Source organism: Tympanuchus pallidicinctus, unplaced genomic scaffold, assembly GCF_026119805.1.
Source record: "Tympanuchus pallidicinctus isolate F22 unplaced genomic scaffold, pur_lepc_1.0 scaffold86, whole genome shotgun sequence".
Taxonomy (NCBI): Eukaryota; Metazoa; Chordata; class Aves; order Galliformes; family Phasianidae; genus Tympanuchus; species Tympanuchus pallidicinctus.
The window spans coordinates 131,505-156,868 of record NW_026294809.1 but is presented as its reverse complement, the minus strand read 5'-3'; the positions used below and the strand labels follow the sequence as shown (position 1 = coordinate 156,868).

At 52.0% G+C, this 25,364-nt stretch overlaps 3 protein-coding genes and 3 long non-coding RNA genes across 42 annotated transcripts in view; 1 reads left to right on the top strand and 5 right to left on the bottom strand.

The window, feature by feature from the left end:
• Positions 1-75: 75 nt before the first annotated feature.
• On the bottom strand, positions 76-6,805 carry DSN1 (DSN1 component of MIS12 kinetochore complex). 2 transcript variants are annotated; one of them, XM_052669822.1, is made up of 12 exons: positions 6,649-6,805; positions 6,531-6,577; positions 5,812-5,857; positions 5,292-5,534; positions 4,063-4,136; positions 3,787-3,859; positions 3,402-3,489; positions 3,077-3,136; positions 1,627-1,698; positions 1,385-1,532; positions 1,023-1,110; positions 76-227 (listed from the first exon to the last, which is right to left on the bottom strand). In XM_052669822.1, exons 1-12 carry the CDS (start codon positions 6,788-6,790, stop codon positions 142-144), a joined length of 1,167 nt encoding a protein of 388 aa, XP_052525782.1. In that variant the 5' UTR covers positions 6,791-6,805; the 3' UTR covers positions 76-141. The 2 variants fall into 2 exon arrangements, with proteins under 2 accessions (XP_052525782.1, XP_052525784.1); XM_052669824.1 differs by having other exon boundaries at positions 6,531-6,567; positions 6,649-6,766.
• LOC128074218 (uncharacterized) lies at positions 4,145-5,284 on the bottom strand. 2 transcript variants are annotated; one of them, XR_008203057.1, is made up of 3 exons: positions 4,879-5,284; positions 4,671-4,774; positions 4,145-4,514 (listed from the first exon to the last, which is right to left on the bottom strand). It is a non-coding gene; the product is annotated as an uncharacterized LOC128074218 (long non-coding RNA). The 2 variants fall into 2 exon arrangements; XR_008203056.1 differs by having other exon boundaries at positions 4,500-4,514; positions 4,671-4,722.
• Positions 6,806-7,040: 235 nt separating the features above from the next.
• Positions 7,041-21,727, bottom strand: PBX4 (PBX homeobox 4). 34 transcript variants are annotated; one of them, XR_008203027.1, is made up of 12 exons: positions 18,848-19,107; positions 16,302-16,375; positions 12,864-13,105; positions 12,196-12,386; positions 10,929-11,064; positions 10,158-10,314; positions 9,912-10,018; positions 9,032-9,496; positions 8,847-8,992; positions 8,373-8,577; positions 8,191-8,295; positions 7,905-8,026 (listed from the first exon to the last, which is right to left on the bottom strand). XR_008203027.1 is itself a non-coding variant. In XM_052669819.1 (9 exons), the coding sequence occupies exons 1-9, from the start codon at positions 19,054-19,056 to the stop codon at positions 7,660-7,662; spliced, it is 1,296 nt and encodes a 431-aa protein (XP_052525779.1). In that variant the 5' UTR covers positions 19,057-19,106; the 3' UTR covers positions 7,041-7,659. The 34 variants fall into 34 exon arrangements, 4 of the variants coding, with proteins under 4 accessions (XP_052525779.1, XP_052525780.1, XP_052525781.1 ...); XR_008203032.1 differs by having other exon boundaries at positions 8,373-8,460; XR_008203043.1 differs by having other exon boundaries at positions 8,373-8,460; positions 8,847-8,875; positions 9,071-9,496.
• LOC128074222 (uncharacterized) lies at positions 11,060-12,481 on the top strand. The gene is made up of 2 exons (XR_008203065.1): positions 11,060-11,320; positions 12,189-12,481. It is a non-coding gene; the product is annotated as an uncharacterized LOC128074222 (long non-coding RNA).
• Positions 16,389-17,625, bottom strand: LOC128074220 (uncharacterized). The gene is made up of 3 exons (XR_008203063.1): positions 17,423-17,625; positions 16,770-17,316; positions 16,389-16,707 (listed from the first exon to the last, which is right to left on the bottom strand). It is a non-coding gene; the product is annotated as an uncharacterized LOC128074220 (long non-coding RNA).
• Positions 21,728-21,812: 85 nt separating the features above from the next.
• LPAR2 (lysophosphatidic acid receptor 2) overlaps positions 21,813-25,364 on the bottom strand; it is a 10,422-nt gene continuing 6,870 nt past the window's right edge. The window contains exons 2-3 of one of the 2 annotated variants that reach the window (XM_052669825.1): positions 23,287-24,029; positions 21,813-22,287 (exon numbers count right to left, since the gene is read on the bottom strand). In XM_052669825.1, coding sequence (XP_052525785.1) covers positions 21,986-22,287; positions 23,287-24,029 — 1,045 coding nt within the window. In that variant the 3' untranslated portion in view covers positions 21,813-21,985. The remainder of the gene's footprint in view (positions 22,288-23,286; positions 24,030-25,364) is intronic. The other variant, XM_052669826.1, reaches the window with a different exon arrangement.

Below are 25,364 nucleotides of genomic sequence, written 5' to 3'. Positions count from 1 at the left end.
GAAGCGTTGCGTTGAACGCCCTCCCCCAAAGCTTTCAAACGCGGAAGCGGGAAGCAAGCGGAGACGGCGCGCATGCGCAGTTCGCCCACTCGGGGCCGTTTATTGGGAGCGCCGCACCCGCAGCGCCGCATTCAGCTCCGTTCAGCCCTCCGGCGGTGCTTTCCGGCCCGGGGCTGCGATCAGCTTCCGCACCGGTGAGTTTTCCAGCTGGCGGAAGGTCCGTGCGGCTGCAGGAGATGGGCACAGAGAGCTGAGTCACTTCTAATGGGACGCAGCATCAACCAGGCACGGACACGATGTCACCTCCCATAGGGACGCGATGTCACCCTCCCCACTGAGACACAGCATCACTCCATGGGGACGCTGTGACCCACACAGGGACACAACATCACCCCTGTGAGGACAAAGTGTCCGCACCCCCTCAAGGGACACAGTGTCACCCACACAAGGACACAATGCCACCCCCCATAGGGACATGGCCTCACTCACCCCAGGGACAGTGTCACCCCCCATAGGGACACAGCATCACCCACACAGGGGCACAACGTCACCCCCCATGGGGACAAAGCGTCACCCATACAGGGTCCCACACAAGGACACAATGTCACCCCCCCTTGGGACATGGTGTCACCCCAGGGACACAGCATCACCCCATGGGGACGCAATGCCACCCCCAAAGGGACACAGCATCATCCCCCATTGGGACACGTTACCCTCACAGGGACACAACGTCACCCCCCATGCGGACAAAGGGTCACCCCCCTCTTCACCCCCCCCCAGGGACACAATGCCACCCACAAAGGGACACAGTGTCACCCCCCATAGGGACACAATGTCACCCCCGCCATCCAGAGGCACAGTCACTCCGCACTGGGACACAGCATCACCCACACAGGGACACAACATCACCCCCCATGGGGACACCCCCCCTCCTCACGCCCCCCCCGGGACACAATGCCACCCCCATAGGGACACAGTGTCACCCCCCCATGGGGACACACTGGGGGGGGCCCTGAGCTCACCCAGCTGCTCAGACAGCCCCCGCAGGTACTCCCTGCTGTCCTCACTGAAAGCCCGCACCAATTTCGCCGCCTGCTGCATTTCATCGAGCTGTAAAATAGCAATAATTAAGAAAAAGCACCGTTAATTATTCACGCCGTTAATCGCCAAGGGGAAAAGCAGAGAGATGCATTAAGTGCAAGGTGTTTATTAAGAGGATGAAACAGAGCCTGTGGTAGGGAGAAGCTGGCAACGTTCCTGGGGCCGATCCTTCTGCTTCAGGATGTCTGACATCACCCAGTAAAACCCACCCCAATTACCATCATTAATTAAAGGGCAAACTTTTCTCGCTCCGAACGAACCCACGCTTTGACAGGGGACTCACCACCAGCTCCATGCAGCTCAGCACCTCTCCCTGCTCATCCAGCATGCTCTGGTAATTGGGTTTGGTGCTGAGCACCTCGGCCTGCGATGTCTGCAGGTAATTGGGAGGCTCTTCCCGGCCCTGTTTGCTCCTGCACTCCTCCAGCTGCCTGGAAGACAAAGCATTTATCCGTTGCACAAAGGACAATTCTGTTGTTGTTCTTTTTTAGTTTTTCCATCCAAAGGTTTTGCCACAATTCGTACCTGGATGTTTCCTCTGCATCCTTCTGGTAGCGCTGCAGGAGTTCATCCCACGCCTGGCATTCAGCTGAAAACCTACAGGGCAGAAAGCATTGCTGGCACCATGGAAGGAAGGGATGCCTCCAAAAGTTGAGCCTGGGTGAATCTAATGAGGTTCAACACAGGAAGATGCAGTTTTGCATTTGGGAGAGAGGAATCCCAGGTGCAGAGTGAGAGGAGCAGTTCTGGAGAGCAGCCCTGAGGGATCCAGGGGGTGAAAAGCTGAACGTGAGGCAGCAGTGTGTGATTACAGCTTGGAAAGCAAATGGGATCCTGGGATGGGGGATGGAAAGGGGGTCAATTCCACTGCTCTGCCCTTGTGAGGCCTCATCTGGAGTATTGCAGCCAGGTGTGGGGGTCTGAATGCAAAACAAAGCTGTTGGAGAGGAAGGGCACTGAGATGGGCAGAGGCTGCAGCAGCTCCCATACGCAGACAAGCTGAGGGAGCTGGGTTTATTCAGCCTGGAGAAGAGGAGGCTGCTCTTCAGTGCAGCTTTCCAGTACCTGGAGGAAGCCTATAAACAGGTGGGGAGTCGAGTCTTTGAGAGGGTGGATAACAGCAGGACCAGGGGAAATGGTTTGAAGCTGAAGGAGGGCAGATTGAGGTCGGATGTCAGGGGAAAGTATTTTACTATGAGAGCAGTGAGGTGCTGGAACAGCTGCACAGCAAGGCTGTGGGTGCCCCAGCCAGCCCTGGATTCAAGGCCAGGTTGGATGGGCCCTGGGCAGCCTGGTGCAGTGTTTGATACGGAGGTTGGTGGCCTTGCATGCAGCAGGGGGGGTTGGAGCTTCGTGATCCTCAAGGTCCCTTCCAACCCAAGCCATCCTATGGTTCTATGAAGAACAAGAGTGGGTCTGCATGCAGCAGGAATCCCCTCTGTGGGGTTTAAACTGCAACACACAGCAGGAATCCCCTCTGTGGGGTTTAAATTGCAGCATGCAGCAGGAATCCCCTCTGTGGGGTTTAAATTGCAACACGCAGCAGGAATCCCCTCTGTGGGGTTTAAATTGCAACACACAGCAGGAATCCCCTCTGTGGGGTTTAAATTGCAACATGCAGCAGGAATCCCCTCTGTGGGGTTTAAACTGCAACACACAGCAGGAATCCCCTCTGTGGGGTTTAAACTGCAACACACAGCAGGAATCCCCTCTGTGGGGTTTAAACTGCAACATCCAGCAGGAATCCCCTATGTGGGGTTTAAATTGTAACACACAGCAGAAATCCCCTCTGTGGGGCTTAAACTGCAACACACAGCAGGAATCCCCTCTGTGGGGTTTAAATTGCAACATGCAGCAGGAATCCCCTCTGTAGGGTTTAAATTGCAACGCAGGCACACGGAAAGTGAACTGCAGAGAAATAACCCACCAAAAAACCCCTGCCTTTTAGAAAGGCAGGAAAATCAGCAGCCCTCACCTGGCAATGCACTCCTTTGCTTTGCACACCGATTCATCCGAAACAGAGTCCGAGGGATCCCTGAAGCAGAGATGCAGAGAGATGGAAGCGTTTGTGCATCACACACACAAACCCCACAGGGCTCTGCAAACGATTAAAACCGCACAGAGGCTTTTTTTTATCTTTTAGATCACCTCAAAAAAATAAATTAATATTCCCTTTAAATATCCACCGTGATGTTCCAGTATCGTCATCAGCCCCAAGATGCCTCGCTTACTGTTTGGGAACGGGATATTGAGGCAGGAAAGCCTGAAAAACAACAGATAGTGGCCTGGAAGTTCCTTACCCTTCAGCTTTCTCCACGCAGCCCTGCAGGGTTCCATCCAGCTTCAGTTTCTCTATGTATCTCTTCAGGTCTTCTGAAACTGAACTCACTGGAGGTGGAAAACAGAGCCACGTGAGCAGCTCTTACACCAACTGCCTGCTAATTGCTGAAGAGCAGAGCAGAAAGCAGCTTGGTCCCTCGTCTGAAGGTGTTCAGCTGTCATTTGTGCTGATCTCTGGGATCGTTGCTTAATTAAACATCCCTCACAGAAACTGAGGCATCCCTCAGGTGATTCCAACAACGCCGGATCCTTCTTCCCCAAGCCAGCAGATCTCACCTTAACAGCACCCCAATGGAAAGCTGTGCTTTTCACCTCTTTTATAACACACAAAAACCACAAACTCACCGTTGGCTTTAAAAGCCTCGGGACTGAAGCCTTCTGTCTGCTCCAAGATGTGCTCGAGTTTCTGCGCAGAGAACTACGACAACACAGAGATTTCATCACCCCAAAGCTGTTTGTGCTGCGGGACCCCAGGAAAGCTTGAAATTTAACTGTGTGTTTGTAGGAAGATTCGTTACTGAAGGAGAAATTAATTCCTCTTTTCTGATCCCAATTCTACAGAGCTGAACATAAATGGAAGGTCAGAAAAATATCGTGCTTGGGCAACAGGGGGGGGCTGACCTGGAAGCTGGATAAGAGCAGCATAGAGAGGCGTTCTGTTTCTGGCAGGTCCAGGCTGATAGCTTGGCTCAGTGCTGAAAAACGAGAACAAAATTACTGAGGAATGAGTTGACACCAATCCACGAGCACTGAAATGCTCTCAGAAGACACCAAAAATGGGTTTTGTTAGAGGTGAGGGGCGCGGGAGGGGAAAGAGGAAGGGAGATTTCCTAAGAGGGCAAATTCAATTTGAAGTTCAGGTCCTGAAAGAAAGAGGAAGCAAATGTTGGCTCACGGAAGCCCTTAACAAACTCATGGGAGAAGGGCTTCAAGGCGAAGGAGATTTAGGGGGGGGAAATGCTTCACCCAGATGGAGCTCAGGAGCTGGCAGTGCTGTGGGAGCCCCATCCCTGCCCAAGGCTCTGTGACCTTTAAGGACCTTTTCAAACCAAACCATTCTCTGCTTCCATGACCTTTAAGGACCCTTCCAACCCAACCCATTCTAGAATTCTCTGGTTCTACGACCTTTAAGGACCCTTCCAACCCAACCCATTCTAGAATTCTCTGCTTCCACGACCTTTAAGGACCCTTCCAACTCAACCCATTCTAGAATTCTCTGCTTCCACGACCTTTAAGGACCCTTCCAACCCAACCCATTCTAGAATTCTCTGCTTCCATGACCTTTAAGGACCCTTCCAACCCAACCCATTCTAGAATTCTCTGGTTCTACGACCTTTAAGGACCCTTCCAACCCAACCCATTCTAGAATTCTCTGCTTCCACGACCTTTAAGGACCCTTCCAACTCAACCCATTCTAGAATTCTCTGCTTCCACGACCTTTAAGGACCCTTCCAACCCAACCCATTCTAGAATTCTCTGCTTCCATGACCTTTAAGGACCCTTCCAACCCAACCCATTTAGAATTCTCTGGTTCTACGACCTTTAAGGACCCTTCCAACCCAACCCATTCTAGAATCTCTGCTTTCATGACCTTTAAGGACCCTTCCAACCCAACCCATTTAGAATTCTCTGGTTCTATGACCTTTAAGGACCCTTCCAACCCAACCCATTCTAGAATTCTCTGCTTCCATGACCTTTAAGGACCCTTCCAACCCAACCCATTCCATGGCTCCATAACCTTTAGGGTTCCTTCCAACCCAAACCATTCTGTGGTTCTATGACTTTTAAAGACCCTTCCAACCCATCCTACGGTTCTCAAGAGACTTTGACAAAGGCAGAACAGCACCTACCTGTAACATCCTCATGAAAAGGAGGCAGAGATTTCCGGCGTTTCGTCCCCTTCAGGCTCGACCGACGCCAAGAGCGGCGTTTGGTTTGAGAACTGCTGGTGTTTTGGCTTTTCTCAGGACTTGGGCTCTTACGAGATGTTTTTCCTTCAGCTGCTTCAGGAGTAACATTCTCCTGACTTACAGCAGCAAGGTCAGTTGGCTTTGGAGGTTCCTCAAGATCTTTCTTCTCTCCAGGGTGAGGTTCTGTGAAAAGCATGCATAATCAACATTTAAGTGTTAAAGAACCATTGAATATCCTTAATTAGAAGAATCCCACAAGGATCGCAGAATCATCAGGGTGGGAAGCGACCTTTGGGGATTACTGAATCCAACACACCTCAGCCCCATCCCTGCCAAAACCAGTTCCCTACAGCAGATTGAGCATTAAAGCGTTCAGGTGGGTCTGAATATCCCCAAGGAATGAGACAGCCCCGGTTCAGGGCCACCCTCACAACACAGGAGTTCCCTCACTCACACCTACCTGGAGCACCCCCATCTGCTGTAAGGAAGGATCCGGTGAGAGAAGTCTGTGGGAAGAACATTTCTGCAGGCACTAAGGGGCTTGAAGTGAGATGGCCCCCACTGTTCCCCCAGGCTCTGAGCCCCCAGAACCCCCTCAATCCCCCCCCATTCCTCTCAAACTCCCCCAGTCTGCCTCCTCACATCAGACCTGAGGGCCCCTCAGACCCCCCCCAGGCCCCTTAAGAGGGCCCTAAGGCCCCTCCAGCCCCCCCTCCGACTCCTCACACAGGCCCTGAGATCCCTCAGACCCTCCCAGCCCCCTCAGAGGCCCTGAGGGATCCTCAAATCCCCTCACCCTCCTCACACAGGCCCCAAAGCCCCCTCAGAGAGGCCCCAAACCCCCTCAGACCCTCCCAGCCCCTTTAAGAGGCCTCAAGGCCCTCTCAGACCACCCGAATCCCCTCTGCCTTCTCACACAGGCCCCAAGGGCCCCTCAGATCCCCCCCCAGCCCCCTCAAAAAGACACCAATGCCCCCTCAGACCCTGCCATCCCCCCTCATTCTCCTCACACCGGGCCGAACCATCAGACCGCCCCATCCCGCTCCGAGAAGCTCCGACAAGTTCCGAGGCCCCCTCAGACCCTCCCATTCCCCCTCATCCTCCTCACACAGGCCCCGAGGCCCCCTCAGACCCCCGAGCCCCCTCACACAGGCCCCGAGTCCCCCGCCCACCTCTCACCTCCAGCCCCGCCGCTCTCTGCCGCCTCTCCTCGGACCTGCAAGAAGCTTTCGGTCGGGTTACGGCAACCGGACCCCCTCTTCCACCCCCTCCATCCCCGACCCACAGCATCACTTACCGGAGCCGACGGCATCCCTCCGAACGCGCCTCCATGGCGACTTCCCGCGCGGGAGCGACCGTTGCGCGCAGTGCACGCCGGGAAATGGCGGCGCCCTGTGAGGAGTGAGCATGCGCACAGGAGAGACCAGGGCTGAGCGCATGCGCACAAAACACCGCGACAGTGAATGCGCATGCCCACAAAGCGGCATAGCTCTGCGCATGCGTCCCGTGGTAGCGCGCATGCGCGCACCGCGCCTCCATCCATCTCGCGCATACGCAGTAGATTCGTCACGCCCCCCCCCCGGTGCCCGCAGCGGGAGAGAACAAAAGTAATAAAAATATCCACAAAAAAAAAAAAAAAAAAAAAAAAAAAAAGGCTTTGGAAGTTTATTATCTTTGATAAAACCTCGCCTGAAAGAGGAGGGCTTTACGTGTTAACAGCGGTGGGAATGCACAAAAAACGGGGGGGGGGGGAGGGGGGAGAGGGGAGGAGGTTTAAGCCGCGTTCTGCTCAATGAGCTCAGCGTGGGTAAGAAAAGCTGATTTTCCTCTACAAAATTACAACAGCGAGGGTTTAAACGCCTACAGTTACAATACGAGGGGTTAATCGTTAGCATCTATCAGCTCAAACGCAAATCTCGTCATAAAAAACTTTGTGGAAATTAAAATAAGTCCTTTTTTTTTTTTTTTTCCTGGTTTTCTTCTAGAAGAGACACTGAGTTTCTTACCATAAAATTGATATTAAAAACAAAAAAAAAAAAAAAAAAAGAAAGAAAAAGAAAACCAACCCCAAATTTGGTTAGGAAGAAGGAAGCAAGTTCTTCGAGAACAATTTCACATCCCATAATAAGTAAAAAGAACTCAGCTGAGAGGTAGAGAGGTGTCGTAATCATCATCACAATCTTCTATTGGTTCCAGGGTTTGGCTGAGGTAATTAGCTGTGTGTCACGTTAAGAGTATTGGCGAAAAGAGCAACACTGACAAATTACACTAATGACCTCTTTCCTCTCATCGGTAGGGTCCTAACGACTTAATTGGACGCGTCGGAATTAACGCTGCCGGGATCTCCGGCGGGTGAGGTGATGGATGAAGGGGTGGTCGCGTCCTGCCAGCTGCCATTCGCCTGTGGGTGAAGCAGATGGTTCTGTTAGAAATGGAGTCACAGAACACGGCTGACCCTTCCCCCCAAACACTTCACAGTGACCTGCAAGGACCTGTTGAACCTGACCAACACACAGTCGATCTGTAAGGACCCTTTCCCCCCAAACACTTCACAGTGACCTGCAAGGACCTGTTGAACCTGACCAACCCACAGTCGATCTGTAAGGACCCTTTCCCCCCAAACACTTCACAGTGACCTGCAAGGACCTGTTGAACCTGACCAACCCACAGTCGATCTGTAAGGACCCTTTCCCCCCCAACACTTCACAGTGACCTGCAAGGACCTGTTGAACCTGACCAACCCACAGTCGATCTGTAAGGACCCTTTCCCCCCAAACACTTCACAGTGACCTGCAAGGACCTGTTGAACCTGACCAACCCGCAGTCGATCTGTAAGGACCCTTTCCCCCCAAACACTTCACAGTGACCTGCAAGGACCTGTTGAACCTGACCAACCCACAGTCGATCTGTAAGGACCCTTTCCCCCCAAACACTTCACAGTGACCTGCAAGGACCTGTTGAACCTGATCAACCCACAGTCGATCTGCAAGGACCCTTCCACCCCAAACACTTCACAGTGACCTGTAAGGATCTTCTGAACCCAACCAATCCACAGCTGACCTGTAAAGACCCTTAGAACCCAACTGCTCCACAACTGACCTGTAAGGACCTTTTGAATCCTACCACTCCACGACTGACCTGTAAGGATCCTTTGAACCCAACCACTCCACAGCTGACCTGTAAGGACCCTTAGAACCCAACTGCTCCACAACTGACCTGTAAGGACCTTTTGAATCCTACCACTCCACGACTGACCTGAAAGGACCCTTTTGAACCCAATTACACCACAGTTGACCTGTAAGGATCCTTTGAACTCATCCACATTTGACCTGTAAGGACCCACTGAAGCTGACCAATCCACAGTTGACCTGTAAGGACCCTCTGAGCCCAATTACTCCACAGTTGACCTGTAAGGATCCTGTGAACCCAACCACTCCACAGCTGACCTGTAAGGACCTTTCCACCCCAACTGCTCCCTGGTTGAGCTGTAAAGACCCTCTGAACCCAACCACTCCACAACTGACCTGTAAGGACCCTCTGAACCCAACCACTCCACAGTTGACCTGTAAGGACCTTTCCACCCCAACTGCTCCCTGGTTGACCTGTAAGGACCCTCTGAACCCAATCACTCCACAGCTGACCTGTAAGGACCCTCTGAACCCAATTACTCCACAGCTGACCTGTAAGGACCTTTCCACCCCAACTGCTCCCTGGTTGACCTGTAAGGACCCTCTGAACCCAACCACTCCACAGCTGACCTGTAAGGACCCTCTGAACCCAACCACTCCACAGCTGACCTGTAAGGACCCTCTGAACCCAACCACTCCACAGCTGACCTGTAAGGACCCTTTGAACAACTACTCTGGACTATGTCCTCAATACACAAGTTTTTTTGGGAACCAAAGCCAAAGGTTTCAGCCTTAAGTATCTCTCTTCCACCTTTTTCCTATCCCAGCAGCAGAGATCTCAGTGCGTAGGAACTTCGTTAGGACTGATTCACAAATGATTACTGAGAACCAAACAGAGATGGGATCAATTAAAACTTTGGGACATCTTACGTCGATGCGCTGCGTCGTGTACAAAGGATTCCCCACAATGGTGTCGTATCTTCCTGCCTGGTGTATGACATGGTGCAAGGAATCCATCTGCAACAAGATCCCACGGAATGACACCAATGAGGGGAGGAAAAAAATAATGGTAAGGCAAAAAAAAAAATCATAGCGCGAGCGGGATGTGCTCGTTTTGTTTAAAATAATTGTAAATCAGTGCCGTTAACACGGCAGCACCCCGTCAAGTTCTGCTTATACAGAGCAAGACGAGCTCTCAAACGAGCCAGCACCAATTTGTTGGTGTAAATCTGAAGGATGGAAGGATGGCAATGGGCCAATCCTGAGTTTGATTTCAACAAAAAAATAACACATAGATTTCAATGGGTTTGTGCCACAAGTCTGACTCGAAAGAGAAGAAAAAAATAATCATCTTTATCTGATATTAAGAGAAACTGCTTTAATAATAATAATAATAATGATGATGATGATGATGATGAAATAACCTGCTCACCTGTGACTGCACATTGCCTCCCACCGGGGAGCTCTGGTAGGAGGTCAACGACTGCAAATTTATGAAGGAATCTCCGGAATTGGTCATCTTAAAAGAGCCAGAGGAAGCTGAATCACAACGAAACGAAGAAACGAAAGAAAAATCAGTGCAAAAACGTGTATTTTCAATTCTGTGAGCATTTCCAACCATTCATGGCGCTCATCGTCACGGGAAGGAATTGGAGACTTCCAAAGCTCTCTCCCTTACCCGAATTTGGTGTCGATGGGGAGTTTGCCCGGTTGCCCTGAGCCACGACATTGGTTGCATCCACTGCCGTTTTCGCAGCATAAATGTTGGCTTCTTCTTGGAACTTCCCCATGTTCTTCTTGTACCGAATCCTTTTGTTACCAAACCAGTTGGAAACCTGGAGATTTACAGCCCTGTTACCATTCAAACCATTCCATTACCCGTTACGTTGACGACTCAGCAGCAAAAATAACGTTTTATAGTAGGGCTCAAACCAACAAAAAAACACCAAAACCCTTTGGAACAACATAAATGTTCTTTGTTTTCTTTTAGTACCGACAACTGAAACCTATTGCTGGCTACAGGGGACAACCCAACAGAACTCAGGTGTGTTTATATCAGGTCTGAGATCCACTCTCACGTTCATCTGTCACCAAGCCATTGCTGTTTCCTTCCCAGCTGTCCTTGACGTTGTCTGTCTGTAGGTTTTCCCCATTTTTCCTTGCATTTCTTCTCACCTTCACCTGACTGAGAACAGTTTTCCACCCATCAGCCCCTGGCTCTTGGAACACCGCTTCGAGTTCCCCTTGGCTCGCTTGTTTTTGTGCCCCTAAAGCACAGTTTGCTCACAGGGCATCTCCTAGACGAATCCAGGGCTAGTTTTCATGGAACCACTGAATCACTGGGAGTTGGATGGGGACCCTTTGCAGCCACTCGGTCCACCCTAACGGCCTTTCCCAACCTTAATGCCTCAAGGAAAGAAACGACGACTCCCGATCAACGGCTTCATACCTGCGAAACGGTGATGCCACCCTTCTTTGCCAGCTCCTCTTTGGCCTCTTCGCTGGGGTAAGGATTGCTCAGGTGCGAATAGAAATACTCATTCAGCACTTCTGTTGCCTGCTTGCTGAAGTTACGCCGCTTACGTCTGTGAAAAATCACAATTATTCCTACCTGCGCGGCCGTGGGCCTGCTCTAAAGTACATCTGCTTTGAGGAAGAATACATTTATATCCTTTGAGGAAGAATATATTTAATTCCACGCGGTTTTAATATGTTTACGTCAAGGTAAGTAAGCTCGGCGTGAATGACAACCCATCAGATGTTAACACTGAAACTGACAGCAGTGGGAATGAGGTTTCCTATGCGATTACTGGCACTGAGCAATAATTAAAGCCTCTTTTCGTCACACAGAATCACAGAATCACAGAATCACCCGGGTTGGAAGGGACCTCAAGGATCACGCAGTTCCAACCCCCTGCCCAGCAGGGCCACCAAACATCCACATTCACATCAGGTTGCCCAGGACCCCGTCCAACCTGGCCTTGAACACGGCCAAGGACGGGGCATCACAACCTCCCTGGGCTGCCCGTTCCAGGGCCCAACCGCTCTCCTGTTAAAGAACTTCCCCCTAACATCCAACCGAAATCTTCCCTCCTTCAACTTGGACCCCATAGGACACCCATAGGCCACCCAGTGACCCCATAGAGCACTCCCTGACCCCATAGGCCACCCAGTGACCCCATAGAGCACCCCCTGACCCCACAGGCCACCCAGTGACCCCACAGGCCACCCCCTGACCCCATAGAGCACCCACTGACCCCAACTTCCCCCTAACATCCAACCTCAATTTTCCCTCCCTCAACTTGGATCCATTTCCCCTCGTCCTGCTGTTCTCAGCCCTTTGGAAGAGTTGACTCCCCTCCTGGCTGTAGGTTCCCTTCAGGTATCGATAGGCTGCCATGAGGTCACCCCGCAGCTTCTCTTCTCCAGGCTGAACAAAGCCCAACTCCCTCAGCCTGTCCTCATAGGGGAGGTGCTGCAGCCCCCTGCTCATCTCAGTCGCCCTCCTCTGGACCCTTTCCAACATCTCTCTGTCTTTCTTGTCCTGAGGGCTCCACACCTGGACACAGGACTCCAGATGGGGCCTCACGAGAGCCGAGCAGAGAGGGACGATCACCTCCCTGTCCCTGCTGACCACCCCTCTGCTGATGGAGCCCAGGATCCCATTTGCCTTTCGAGCTGCCAGAGTGCACTGCTGGCTCACGTTAAGGTCGTACCTTGCATCGAGGAAGCGCGAGCGGAGGATCATCACCGCCTCGCACGTGCTCTGCTTCAGCTGCATCTGGATGGTGCTGAATTTGCCGTGGATGATGTTCACCATCCGTTCGATTTCTTTGGGAGAAATGGGTCTGGTCCGGCTCTGTTCCCTGAGCAGGTTCATGACGTGGGTGGTGAACTCGCTGCAGGCCTGAAAATAAAGATATTTGTATCGAGAAACGATGAAACACCCCCTAAATGAATTCCCCCCAACAAGAGTACATATCCAAACAAAACAAAACAAAACAGAAAACAAAACAGAGGACTTTTCACGTTTCAGCTTTATCTGTATTTACTCTTAAAAACACTGTAACAAAGATAAACGAGACATTAATTATCTTGATGTCCAGTCCCTCTATTCCACCTTAATTCTGTAGAGGTAACGAATATCATCTTTACTTTGACGTCCCTCTATTTCATCTCATTCCTGCAACGCTGAGATAAGCTCCCAAACAAATGTGACACAACCTCGCGTCGAACTGAACTCATTTACACCTCCTGCTCCGTCCTTAAAACCAACACCGAAGGAAAAAATAATGATAATAATAATAATAATAATTAAAAAAAAAAAAAAAGGGGGGTTATTTTCAATTGAGATGATAAAAACTCTTCCATGCAGAAAGATCACCTGTTCATATTTCTCTAGCTCAGAGTGGTAAATCTGTCGGATCTGTGACAGCTTGGCCCTGTAGTCAGAGTGCTCAATGCTATTGTCATTTGGACAGCCACCTGGTGTTGCTGCTACAGCCATCGGTGCTCCTCTTCCTCTTTTCTCGGGGCCGGAGACGCCCTCCGCCAGCAACATGTTATCTAGTCTCATTAGTTGGGCATCGGGGGGGTCTTCTTCCTGAATACCACGAATACTTAACACTGGGTAGATATAAAGAGGGAATCAGAAGGTTATTTCCGGGACGGGGAAGAGAGTCTGCTTCAGTGGTAGAGCATTTAAAGACCAGGCTTCTATCTCCAGGTCGAGGAAAGAAGGAGAGTTTAATGAAGGCATGGTGCAGTACGTACAGAGAAAACGTGGGTCAGAGGGAGAAACGGGGAACACCTTAAAGATATAAAAAGAAATAATCGTGGAATGGGGTTGGGTTGGCTTGGGAGGGTCCTTAAAGATCAAAGACAGACTATGGGAGGTGGATGAGATGCCTGAGCCGCTACAGCCGCCGTATCTCAGTGTCTGGGGTTGAAAAGAACGCCACGCAGATGTGGGATCGTGCTGAATTCCATACCTGAGGGCTGCTTACTTAAGGTGCCTGGTGTGCCAAGGGTGCAATTACACCACTGCCAGGCAGAGGCTACTCCATCACCAACGATAGGCCACACTGCTCCAGCAAAAGGCCTCACCACCAGCCTACACCACCAAGAAGTATTGACAGCACCACGTTTTGCCCTGTTAAAACCTCGAAACCTGAAACAACCTGATGAAATCAGACCCAAATCCACTGTCGTTACGCTGACACTCAACGGGATCCGCGCTCGGATCATCCGCCTTCGATTCCAAGCAAATCTGATTCAGAATATTTAAATCCCAATTTTTGACAATTTACTGTTCGCTCCTGAAAGAACAGATGAACAAACAAACAAAAGACCCTCGAAATATACTGAGTTCAAGAAACACCAGGAGCTTTCTGGCTTTTAATTGGATTTTAACTGTAAGGCAATTTAATGAGTAGTGGATTGGATTCAGGAGCGAATCTCTGCTGGTAACACAGTGATGCACACCAGATCCAAAGTGACCAAAGCAATATTCCAAAGCCATCCGACAACACAGAACTGTGGGAGAACAGAATGGGTTGGGTTGGATGGATCCTTAAAGATCAGAGAACTATGGAATGGGGTTTGGTTGGGTTGGAAGGGTCTGTAAAGATCACAGAACCAGAGAATGGGTTGGGTTGGAAGGAACCTTAAAGATAAAAAACAACAATAATCATGGAATGGGGTTGGGTTGGGTTGGAAGGGTCCTTAAAGATCAAAGAACCACAAAATGGGTTGGGTTAAAAGAAACCTTAAAGACCACAGAACCATAGAATGGGTTGGGATGGAAGGGTCCTTAAAGATTGCAGAACTGTGGAATGGGGTTGGGTTGGAAGGGTCCTTAAAGATCACAGAACCACAGAATGAGGTTGGGTTAAAAGAAAGCTTAAAGACCACAGAACCATAGAATGGGTTGGGTTGGAAGGGTCCTTAAAGACCACAGAACCATACAATGGGTTGGGTTGGAAGGGTCTTTGAAGATCACAGAACCAAACAATGGGTTGGGTTGGAAGGGTCCTTAAAGATCACAGAACCAAACAATGGGTTGGGTTGGAAGGGTCCTTAAAGATCACAGAACCATACAATGGATTGGAAAGGTCCTTAAAGATTACAGAACCGTAAAATGGGGTTGGGTTGGGTTAGAAAGGTCCTTAAAGATCACAGAAGCACAGTTGGGTTGGAAGGGACCCCAAAGCCCCCCCCAGAACAACACTCCTCACTCTGACAGAGCTCACGTGGAACTATTGGGGCTGGGAAGGGTCGGTGGAAGAGGTGTTTGGGTTCCCATCTCCTTACACACATCGTGATGCACGTCAGCACACCTCATGTTGGAGTTGAGCTCCCAGCTGCAGCTTAATTTTATGTCACCCGTCTAATGACGGTAATTAGACATCCGTTATCATCAATTACGCATCAGCTCATCTCAAGTCAACTGCTGAATAAAGCGCCCCCACAACCTCAAGGGAAGAATCTGGTCGGCTGGGGTTAGCAAGAAACTAGAGAGGAGTTAATTAGCATTAATGAGTTGCACTTTCCACCCCGTAGCTCATCCCAGCAAGTTCATCGCTACTGAAGAAACTCACGGACCATAAAACTCACTGGTTCTCTTTACACACAAGAAAACACGAATTCCCCATTTTCCTGCACATCCCCTACTGATATCTGTCAAATATGCAAAACCATTATCCTAAGTGACGTGAAATTCCCGTCGTTTCTAATTAATCCTTAATCAAACCACGACGCAGCCTAAGGTGTTGAAGCCTCAGTATGCAAATGCAATCACGGCCATATATTTTGCATGTCGTTAATTAAGAGGTTCGTGGTTCTGTAATGAGGTTAGCGGTACCAAAATAAGCGGTGCGCGCTCGGCTGTGAGTTTTGTTGTTGTTTTTGGTGGTTTTTTTTCCCCACCCTTTGCAGATTTTCCTTCATGGAGCAAATAATGCAGAAAAGCAACGTGAATGCAGCCATTGGATGCACGTTTGTTGGCTTCACCTTCGTAGACGGGCATTTTAGGGCCAGAATTGAACCATTTGTACCATCCACACTATCCAAATAGTGCGGCCAGCAGGAGCAGGGAGGTGAGCATCCCCCTCTACTCAGCACTGGTGAGGCAGCACCTCGAGTGCTGTGTCCAGTTTTGGGCCCCTCACTACAAGAAAGACATGGAGGGCCTGGAACGTGGTCAAAGGAGGGCAATGAAATGGTGAGGGGTCTGGAGCACAGGGCTGATGAGGAGAGGCTGAAGGAGCTGGGAATGTTCAGCCTGGAGAAGAGGAGCTCAGGGGAGACCTCACTGCTCTCTATGGCTGCCTGAAGGGAGGCTGCAGGGAGCTGGGGGTCGGCCTCTGCTCTCGTGCCATCAGGGATAGGAGCAGAGGGAACGGCTTCAAGCTACGGCAGGGGAGATTCAGGCTGGACATGAGGAAGAATTGCTGTTCAGAAAGGGTGGTCAGGCACTGGAATGGATGCACAGGGAGGTGGAGGAGGCACCGAGCCTGGGGGTGTTGAAGGAAAGGCTGGATGTTGTGCTGAGGGACGTGGTTCAGTGGGAGCTGTTGGTAAGAGGTGAGCGGTTGGACTGGGGGAGCTTTGAGGTCTTTTCCAACCTTGGTGACTCTATGATTCTATGACTTCCAAATAAGCACCAATAAGGCGTCGTGAAAAGCAGCAGAAGTCATAGAAACCATTGGGAAAACGTGGGCTGTGGTGAACAACAGCAAAACTGGAGGTGGGGTGGTATTTTTGGGGAGGGGAAAGCGGTGTTTTGGGGGGCAAATTAGGAGCGGAAATGACAGCGACTCACCTGTTTTCTCCTTGATCTCGCAGAGCACGCTGAACAGAGCAGGCTTCATCCTGTGGCAGTTCAGGGCGTGTTTCCTGCAGGGAAAAAAAATAGCAGAAATTCTGTACAAAAAGGAGGAAAAAGCGCTTAGTTTTGCTGCAGGGAGAACCTAAAGAGGAAGAACAACACGGAACGCAACCCAGAACACAACCCAGAACACAAAACTGTTCAGGGCACAGCTGGAAAACACGTGGAACACAGCTGGGAACTATAAAGGACACAGCAGGAAAACAGCCTGGAACACAGCTGGAATTGATGTGGGACACAGTTGGGACCAGCCTGGAACACAGCTGGAAATTATATGGGACACAGCTGGGACCAACCTGGAACACAGCTGGAATTGATATGGGACACAGCTGGGACCAACCTGGAACACAACTGGAAACCATACAGGACACAGAACCAATACAGAACACGGCCAGAAACAACCTGGAAAACAGCTGAAAACCATACAGGACACAGACCAAAACCTTATAGACACAGCCAGAACCAACATGGAACACAGCTGGAACCCAATTTAGGACACAGCATGAAAGCAACCTGGAACACAGCTGGAATCAATACAGGACACAGACCAAGACAGTAAGGGACACAACCAGATTCAATGCAGAACGTAGCCTGAAACCATATAGGACACAGCTGGAACCAACCTGGAACACAGCTGGAATCAATATAGGACACAGACCAAGACCATATAGGACACAGCTAGACTCAATACAGAACAGGGCTAGAACCAATATGGAACACAGCCAGAACCAACCTGGTACATAGCTGGAAACTATATAGGACATAGCCTGAAACCATATAGGACACAGCTGGAACCAACCTGGAACACAGCTGGAAACCATACAGGACATGGAACCAATACAGAACACAGCTAGAAGCAATCTGGAACACAGCTGGAATCGATATAGGACACAGCTGGAATCAATACAGGACACAGACCAAGACCATATAGGACACAGCTGGAACCAACCTGGAGCACAGCCGGAAACTACATAGGACATGGAACCAATACAGAATGCAGCCAGAAACAACCTGGAACACAGCTGAAAACTATGGAGGACACAGCTGGAACCAACCTGGAACACAGCTGGAAACCAATATATGACATGGATCCAAACCATACAGAACACAGCTGGAACCAACATGGAACACAGCTGGAATCAATACAGGCCACAGTTCAAAATCATGCAGAACACAGCTGGAACCAACCGGGAACGGAGCCGAAAACTACAGAGGACACAGCCAGAATGAACAGAGAACACAGCCAGAACCGACCTGGAACACAGCTGGAAACCATACGGAACACACAGATGGAAATTGGGACACAGCTGGAAGCAACCTGGAACAGTTAACAACTACATGGGACAAAGCCAGAACCAGTATGGAACCAAAGGATATCCCTAGCCAGACCATGGGGCCACCCTGTCGCGACAGTCCTGCCAGAACACAGCTGAGTAACCCCCACCCTATCGCGACAGTCCTGCCAGAACACAGCTGAGTAACCCCCACCCTGTCGCGACAGTCCTGCCAGAACACAGCTGGGTAACCCCCACCCTATCGCGACAGTCCTGCCAGAACACAGCTGAGTAACCCCCACCCTATCGCGACAGTCCTGCCAGAACACAGCTGAGTAACCCCCACCCTATCGCGACAGCCCTGACAGAACACAGCTGAGTCACAGCACTGGGCTGCAGGAACACAGAACTGGCATCAAACTGCCCCAAAACCCCGAACCAAACTCCCATCGTGGCCCAGAGTAGAGGTCAAGCTCCACAGCGTCCGTCTCCCCATCACCCTATCGCGATAGTCCCGACAGAACACAGCTGAGTCACAACACAGGGCTTTAGGAGAACTGAACCAATACCAAATCACCCCATATTCCTGACCCAAACTCCAATCGCTGTACCATGGCCCAGAGGGGAGGGCGGTCCAGCCCCACACCCCCTAGTTCTCATCCCATAGTCCCCTATCGTGACATTCCCGATAAAACACATCTGAATCACGAAACAGGGCTGCAGGAGCACAGAACCGGCACCAACATTCACAACCCAAACTCCCACCACAGTGCCGTGTCTCAAAAAGAGGGAGCAGAGGGGATCCAGCCCCACAGCCCCCAGCTCCCTATCGCGATAGTCCCGATAAAACACAGCTGAGTCACAACATGGGGCTGCAGGAGCATTGAACCGATACTGATATCCCTGACCCAAACTCCCACCACAGTGCTGTGTCTCAAAAAGGGGGGGGAGGGGGGCAGGGGTCCAGTCCCACAGCCCCCAGCTCCCATCACCCTATTGCGATAGCCCTGATAAAACACAGCTGAATCACGACATAGGGCTGCAGGAGCACCGAACCGCCACCGAACCGCCCCATATCCCCAGAACAGCCCCACATAAGGGGTCCCTTTGCCATACCACGGTCCAGAGGGGTGGGGGTCCATCCCTACAGCCCCCTCCCCCCACCCCCTCAGCTGCCGCTATTGGGCAGAACGAGACCCCCATTACCTCGCCTGGGCCTCATCCAAGCTCTGATCGGTGATGGCCATAATCTGCTGCAAAACGTCGCCCGTATCGTGAGGGGGAGGGGCCGGGGGGGGCACAGAGCTCGGATCCCCCGAAGTAGCGGTTGGGGCAGCGGGACCCCCGGGGGGGAGACCGCCCTGAAGGGCGACCCCGGCTCCGTGCGGTGCCATCAACCGCGAAGGGTCCTCCATGGCCGCCGATGGGGGAGCGCAGACAACAGGGCCCCGAAGCCACGCCCACCTCCCAAGCCACGCCCACCTCTCCCTCCACTCCCACCTCCCAGGCCACGCCCGCCTCCCCAGGCCACGCCTACCTTCCAGGCCACGCCCACCTTCCGGCCCGTGCCCACCTCTTCAGGCCACGCCCGCGTCCCAGGTCACGTCTACCTTCCAGACCACGCCCACTTCTCCGCTCACTCCCATCTCCCAGGCCACGCCCACCTCTCAGGCCACGCCCTCATCTCCTACCTGGCCACCCCCACAACGCCGAGACGCTCGCCGTCGTCTGGCCACGCCCACTTTCTGGCCACACCCATCATCGGCCAAAAAGCCACGCCCACTCCGCTGCTGGACGCGCCCGTCTCTAAAAACCACGCCCACTTTTTTTCTGGCCACGCCCACCGCTTCGGGATACGCCCGCGCATGACGTCATAACGGCGTCGGAATGGCGGGGGGGGGGGGGGGGGGGGTTAATGGGGGGGGGTTGATGGGGGGGATCGCAGGGGTTTCTGCGAGGGACGACGGGAGGGAACTCCTGCATCGCCAACGCGGCGATGGCGCTTGGAGGTTTAAGGAGTCGGGATGGAAAGGACCCCAAGTGATTGCTAAGGGGCAGAGGGATTGATAAGAGATGAAGGGATCGATAAGGGTGCCGAAAGATTGATAAGGGGCAAAGGGATTGATAAGAGATCAAGGGATTTATAAAGGATCGAGGGATTGATGAAGGGGTGAACAGATGGATAAGGGGCCAAAAGATTGATAAGAGACCAAGGAATTCATGAGCCATCAGAGGATTGATAAGGGATCGGGGGATTGATAAAGGGCCAGAGGGCTGATAAGGGATCAAGAAATTGATAAGGGGTCAAAGGATTGATAAGGGATCCAGGGCTGGAAGGGTCCTTGCAGGTTAACCAGGGAGTAATTGGGTTGGAAGGGTCCTTGAAGATCACCCTTAGAACCACAAGATCATATAAATGAGGTTGAAGGGACTCTGTGGGAGCCAATGGTCTTTTTGGCTTCCCTCCACCCCAACCCATCCTGTGATCCAGTGACTCTCGTCATCTATGTGGACTGAGCTGACGGAGCAAACGCTGCAGGGATTTACGGAGCATCAGAAGATTGGTGGCAGTGTTTGAAAAGTCTCCTAAGATTATGGGATGGAAATAAAGGAATCTTTTCCTAAACTCTTTCTGGAGGTCGCAGTCCCTCCAGGGTGCTCACAGAGACACTCCAGCAATCTGTCTCAAAAGCAGAGCAGCAAATCGCAATGGATGCAAGCATCCAGGTCAGTATTCATCCATTCCCCCTTCCATCCCTCCTTCCACCCCTCCTTCCTTACATCCCTTTATCCATCCCTTCTTCCATCCATCCCTCTTTCATTCATCCCTCCATTCCTCGTCCATCCATCCCTCCTTCCATCCCTCCCCCCTTCCATCCCTCCTTCCACCCCTCCTTCCTTACATCTCTTTATCCATCCTTTCTTCCATCCCTCTTTCCATCCATCCCTCCTTCCATCCCTCCATTCCTCCTCCTTCCATCCCTCCTTCCATTCCTCCCCCCTTCCATCCCTCCCTCTTTTCATCCATTCTCCACCTCTCCATCCCTCCCTCCATCCCTCCATCCCTCCCTCCCCCCTTCCATCCCTCCCTCTTTTCATCCATCCTCCACCTCTCCATCTCTCCCTACATCCCTCCCTCCATCCATCCCTCCATTCCTCCTCCTTCCATCCCTCCTTCCATTCCTCCCCCCTTCCATCCCTCCCTCTTTTCATCCATTCTCCACCTCTCCATCCCTCCCTTCATCCCTCCATCCCTCCCTCCCCCCTTCCATCCCTCCCTCTTTTCATCCATCCTCCACCTCTCCATCTCTCCCTCCATCCATCCCTCCTTCCTTCCATCCACCATGGCGCATGGCATCGCTGAGGAGAACTCACCCCACGTTTATGAATGGGCCCTTGATTTGTGAATGGCGCACGGCATCGCTGCAAATTCACTCCACGTTTAAGAATGGGCACTGAAGCTGTGAATGGCGTTTGGTATCGCTGAGAACTCATCCCACATTTATGAATGGGCCCTGGATTTGTGAATGGCGTTTGGTATCACTGAGAACTCACCACACATTTATGAATGGGCACGGAAGCTGTGAATGGCGCACGGCATCGCTGAGAAGAATTCACTCCACATTTATGAGTGGGCCCTGGATTTGTGAACGGCGCGTGGCATCGCTGAGAACTCATCACACATTTATGAATGGGCACTGAAGCTGTGAATGGCGTTTGGTATCGCTGAGAGCTCGCTCCACATTTATGAATGGGCACTGAAGTTATGAATGGTGCGAGGCATCGCTGAGCAGAACAGAAGCACGACAGCACCGCTCTCCATTTTAGGAACAAAGTGCCCCCCAAAAAAACCCCACAGTGCTCCGAAATTCCAGAACAGACACTCAGAGAGGGGGAATCTGCCGCTCCAGATGGAATTCGGGAACATTCCTCTCCAAAGAGACATTGAGAAGAATCCGTTCTTCTCCTGGAGAGGATGGAACACAACTTGGCTCACTTTGGGAATCACTCTGCAATGGGTTGAAGTGAAGAGTTCGGGTTTTTGGGGGCCACACAATCATTGGAAGAGCTGATTCTGAAGGTACTGCAGAACCCCCCCCCCCAAAAATAATAATAATAATAATAATAATAATACAGAGAGCTGCAGGTCACCCGTAGAAATCAACGCAGCTTTAGAAACAGCCTTTAATTAAGCACGCTAATTAACAAACCGCGCAGTGGTCCCTTATAAAAGCATCCTTTGAGGGGTGTTTGTGGGGATCCTCACCCCGCAGTGCAATGTCTCCCACCGGAGGGATTCCCCCTCCATTCCCACGGTCAGAAAACGAGCGCGGCCCCAACGTCTCAGATGGAGGAATCCACCGTGAAATGCCCATTGAGCGACAGCGACCCACGGTCAGCCCCGTTGGGTTTCACAGCCGTGGGGGTGTATTTGGGATTCCGATAGCAGATGGAGCAGAGGATCCTCCGGAAGGTGCTCCTCATCTCGTTGTCCCGATAGGAATAAACGATGGCGTTGATCAGGGAGTTGATCTCAGCCAACAGGAGGACGTATTTCTCCACGGCCAAAACGTTGCAGCTCTTACAACCCAACCCGTCCAACAGCAGCACCACCTGCCCGGGGGTCCAACAGATCAGGAAGGCACCTGCAGAGAGAGATGGACCCCCGTCCCCCGTTAGAGGAAAGGTGGTTCCTGCCCCAACCCTGGGGCTTCCCTCGGGGTGTTGGGTGGAATCGAAGGGTTTTCGGTTCGGGGAAAAAGAGGTGAATGGGGAAAGACGGCGTTGGGATTCACCCAGGGACACCTCGTAGGGGTGACTGATGGGATTGTGCTGTTTTAGGGTGGGGGAAAGGAGTGAAATGGGGAAACGTGGCCGTGCCTGGGTACATCCAATAAGGGTGAGCAATGGGATCGCTGTGTTTTAGGGTGGGGGAAAAGTGAGATGGGGAAGATACGGCTTCCTGCCCCGCTCCCCATAGGGATATGGGGTGAATTGTGGAGTTTTAGGGTGGGGGAAAAGAGTGAAAGGGGAGAAGATGGCTTCCTTAGATCCCTTCTCACCCCATAGATCTGTGGGTTCGTCCCTCAGCAGATCTCCTCCCTGCAACCCACGGGGGGATGGAGGGAGCACTGTAGTGACCCCCAACCCATGAGAAAATGCTGTTGTGACCCCACAACTCCTGGGGGGAAAGCAGGGGGCACTGCAGTGACATGGGGACATGGGGGGTGGGGGGTGCTGTAGTGACCCCGCAACCCCCAAGGGAACGCTGTAGTTACACCAAAACCCCTGGTGGGAAGGAGGGAGCTCTGTAGAGACCCCATAACTCCTGGGGGGAAGGAGAGAACACTGTAGTGACCCCCAGCCCCAGAAGGAGCTCTGTAGTGACCCCATAACCCCTGGGGGGAAAGAGAGAATGCTATAGAGATCCCCAGCCCCCGAGAGAACTGTGTAGTGACCCCCAAACCCTGGTGACAGAGGGTCACTGTAATGACCCCACAACCCCCCAAGGGAAGACTGCAGTGACCCCAACCCCCAAGGGAACGCTGTAGGGACCCCACAGCCTCTCAGGGAAAAGAGGGAGTGCCGGAACAGCCCCACAACCTCGGAGGGAATGTCAGTGAGCCGCGACCCCCCCAGCTCACCGAGGATGATGGTGACCGTCTTGACGAGGCCGACCACGGTCTCCCTGTAGCGCGGGTGGAAGGAGGTGTGCGCCGACATCCGCCCCATCTTCCTCTTGACGTAGATGAAGATGTGGGCGTAGACCACCGCCATGAGGAGGAAGACGAGGAGGTTGGAGATGGCCCAGAAGGTCAGGTAGCTGCGGCTGTAGAGCGGGGCCATGCTGGAGCACTCCTCCAGGGCGCACAGGCAGTGCCAACCGTAGGATGGGATCAACCCCAGCAGCAGAGCCGTGGCCCAGATGCAGAAGATGAGGATCATGACGCGTTGGTTGGACATCTTGCTGTGGAGCTGCATGGTCAGCACCGTCTGGTGCCTCTCCACCGCGATGGCCAAGAGGTTGACCACCGAAGCGGTCAGACTGGTGTCCAGGAGGCTCTGCCGGATAAACCAGGTCTTCAGGGAGAGTTCGGCCGTCCTCGGCCCCGTGTGGAACATGAGGAACATGTAAGCAATGCCAGCAAAGAGGTCGGCGGCTGCCAGGTTGCCCAGGAGGTAATAGATGGGGTAATGGAAGCGGCGGTTGATGATGATGGCGGCGATGACCAGGAGGTTGGTGAGGAGGACGATGAGGCTGACGGTGAGACCCAGGGCCACCACCAGGACATCTTTGGTCCTCCAGTAGGTGGTGAGCTCCTTCCGGCTGTTGTTGTAGAAGAAACCCACCGACTCGTTGTAGTAACAGTGCTTCATGGCCGCCGGCCTGGAAGGTGGGGGGAGAAAGTGGTGAGAGGGGGGGCAGGCGCGGGGGAACGGTGTGGTTGGGGGGTGGGGAGGGATGGGGGAAAGCTGACGAGTGGGGTGGGGTTCTGGGAGGTGGTAGAAATGTCAAAAGATTGGTTTGGAGGGGTCCTGGAAGGCTGTGGAACTATGGAATGGGTTGGAAGGGTCCTTAAAGGTCAAAGAACGTTAGAGTAGGTTGGAAGGGTCCTTAAAAAAAAAAATCACAGAGCCATAGAATGGGTTGGAAGAGTCCTTTAAGATCACAGAAGCATAGAATGGGTTGGGTTGGGAGGGTCCTTTAAGATCACAGAAGCATAGAATGGGTTGGGTTGGAAGGGTCCTTTAAGATCACAGAAGCATAGAATGGGTTGGGTTGGAAGGGTCCTTAAAGATCATAGAAGCATAGAATGGGTTGGGTTGGAAGGGTCCTTAAAGATCACAGAAGCACAGAATGGGTTGGGTTGGAAGGGTCCTTAAAGATCACAGAAGCACAGAATGGGTTGGAAGGGTCATTTACAACCATAGGAACATTGAATGGTTGGGTTGGAAGGGTCCTTAAAGGTCAGAGAACTTTAGAATTGGGTTGGAGGGGTCCTTAAAAAAACCACAGAACCACGGAGTGGATTGGAAGGGTCCTTAAAGGTCATAGAAGCATAAAATGAGTTGGGTTGAAAGGGTCCTTAAAGGTCATAGAAGCATAAAATGGGTTGGGTTGAAAGGGTCCTTAAAGGTCATAGAAGCATAGAATGGGTTGGGTTGGAAGGGTCCTGTAAGGGAGGTATAGAGCAGCGCACCCCAAAAAGGCCCCCATAAGAAGCCCCTCAGGGAGGAAACCACGTTGTGCAGCAGCACTGAGCGTCCCTACGGCCCAATCTGCAGAGTCACGGAACCACGGAACCTCACGGAACCTCACAGAACCTCACAGAACCTCACAGAACCTCACAGAACCTCACAGAACCTCACAGGACCATGGAACCAGAGATCCATGGAACCTCACAGAACCACAGAACCTCACAAACAGAACCTCACAGAGCCATGGAACCACAGAACCATGGAACCACAGAACCTCACAGAACCTCAGAATCATGGAACCTCATAGAACCTCACAGAACCATGGAGCCACAGAACTTCACAGAACCTCACGGAACCTCACAGAGCCTCACAGAGCCACAGAACCATGGAACCACAGAGCCATGGAACCACAGAACCACACAGAACCACAGACAGAACCAGAGAACCTCGCAGAACCACAGAACCTCACAGAACCTCACAGAACCGTGGAACCACAGAACTTCACAGAGCCATGGAATTACAG

Bases quoted from the DNA above. Each gene is read 5' to 3' on its own strand.
- DSN1 (XM_052669822.1), bottom strand. From the start codon at position 6,790: ATGCGCTCAGCCCTGGTCTCTCCTGTGCGCATGCTCACTCCTCACAGG. The intron at 5,858-6,530 runs GTGAGAGGTGGG...TTCTTCCCACAG, and splicing joins AGAGAGCGGCGGGGCTGGAG to ACTTCTCTCACCGGATCCTT. The intron at 3,490-3,786 runs GTGAGTTTGTGG...TTCCACCTCCAG, and splicing joins CGAGGCTTTTAAAGCCAACG to TGAGTTCAGTTTCAGAAGAC.
- PBX4 (XM_052669816.1), bottom strand. From the start codon at position 19,056: ATGGAGGACCCTTCGCGGTTGATGGCACCGCACGGAGCCGGGGTCGCC. The intron at 13,106-16,301 runs GTGAGTCGCTGT...ATATCTACCCAG, and splicing joins CGAGATCAAGGAGAAAACAG to TGTTAAGTATTCGTGGTATT. The intron at 12,387-12,863 runs GTGATCTTTCTG...CTTTATTTTCAG, and splicing joins AGCTAGAGAAATATGAACAG to GCCTGCAGCGAGTTCACCAC.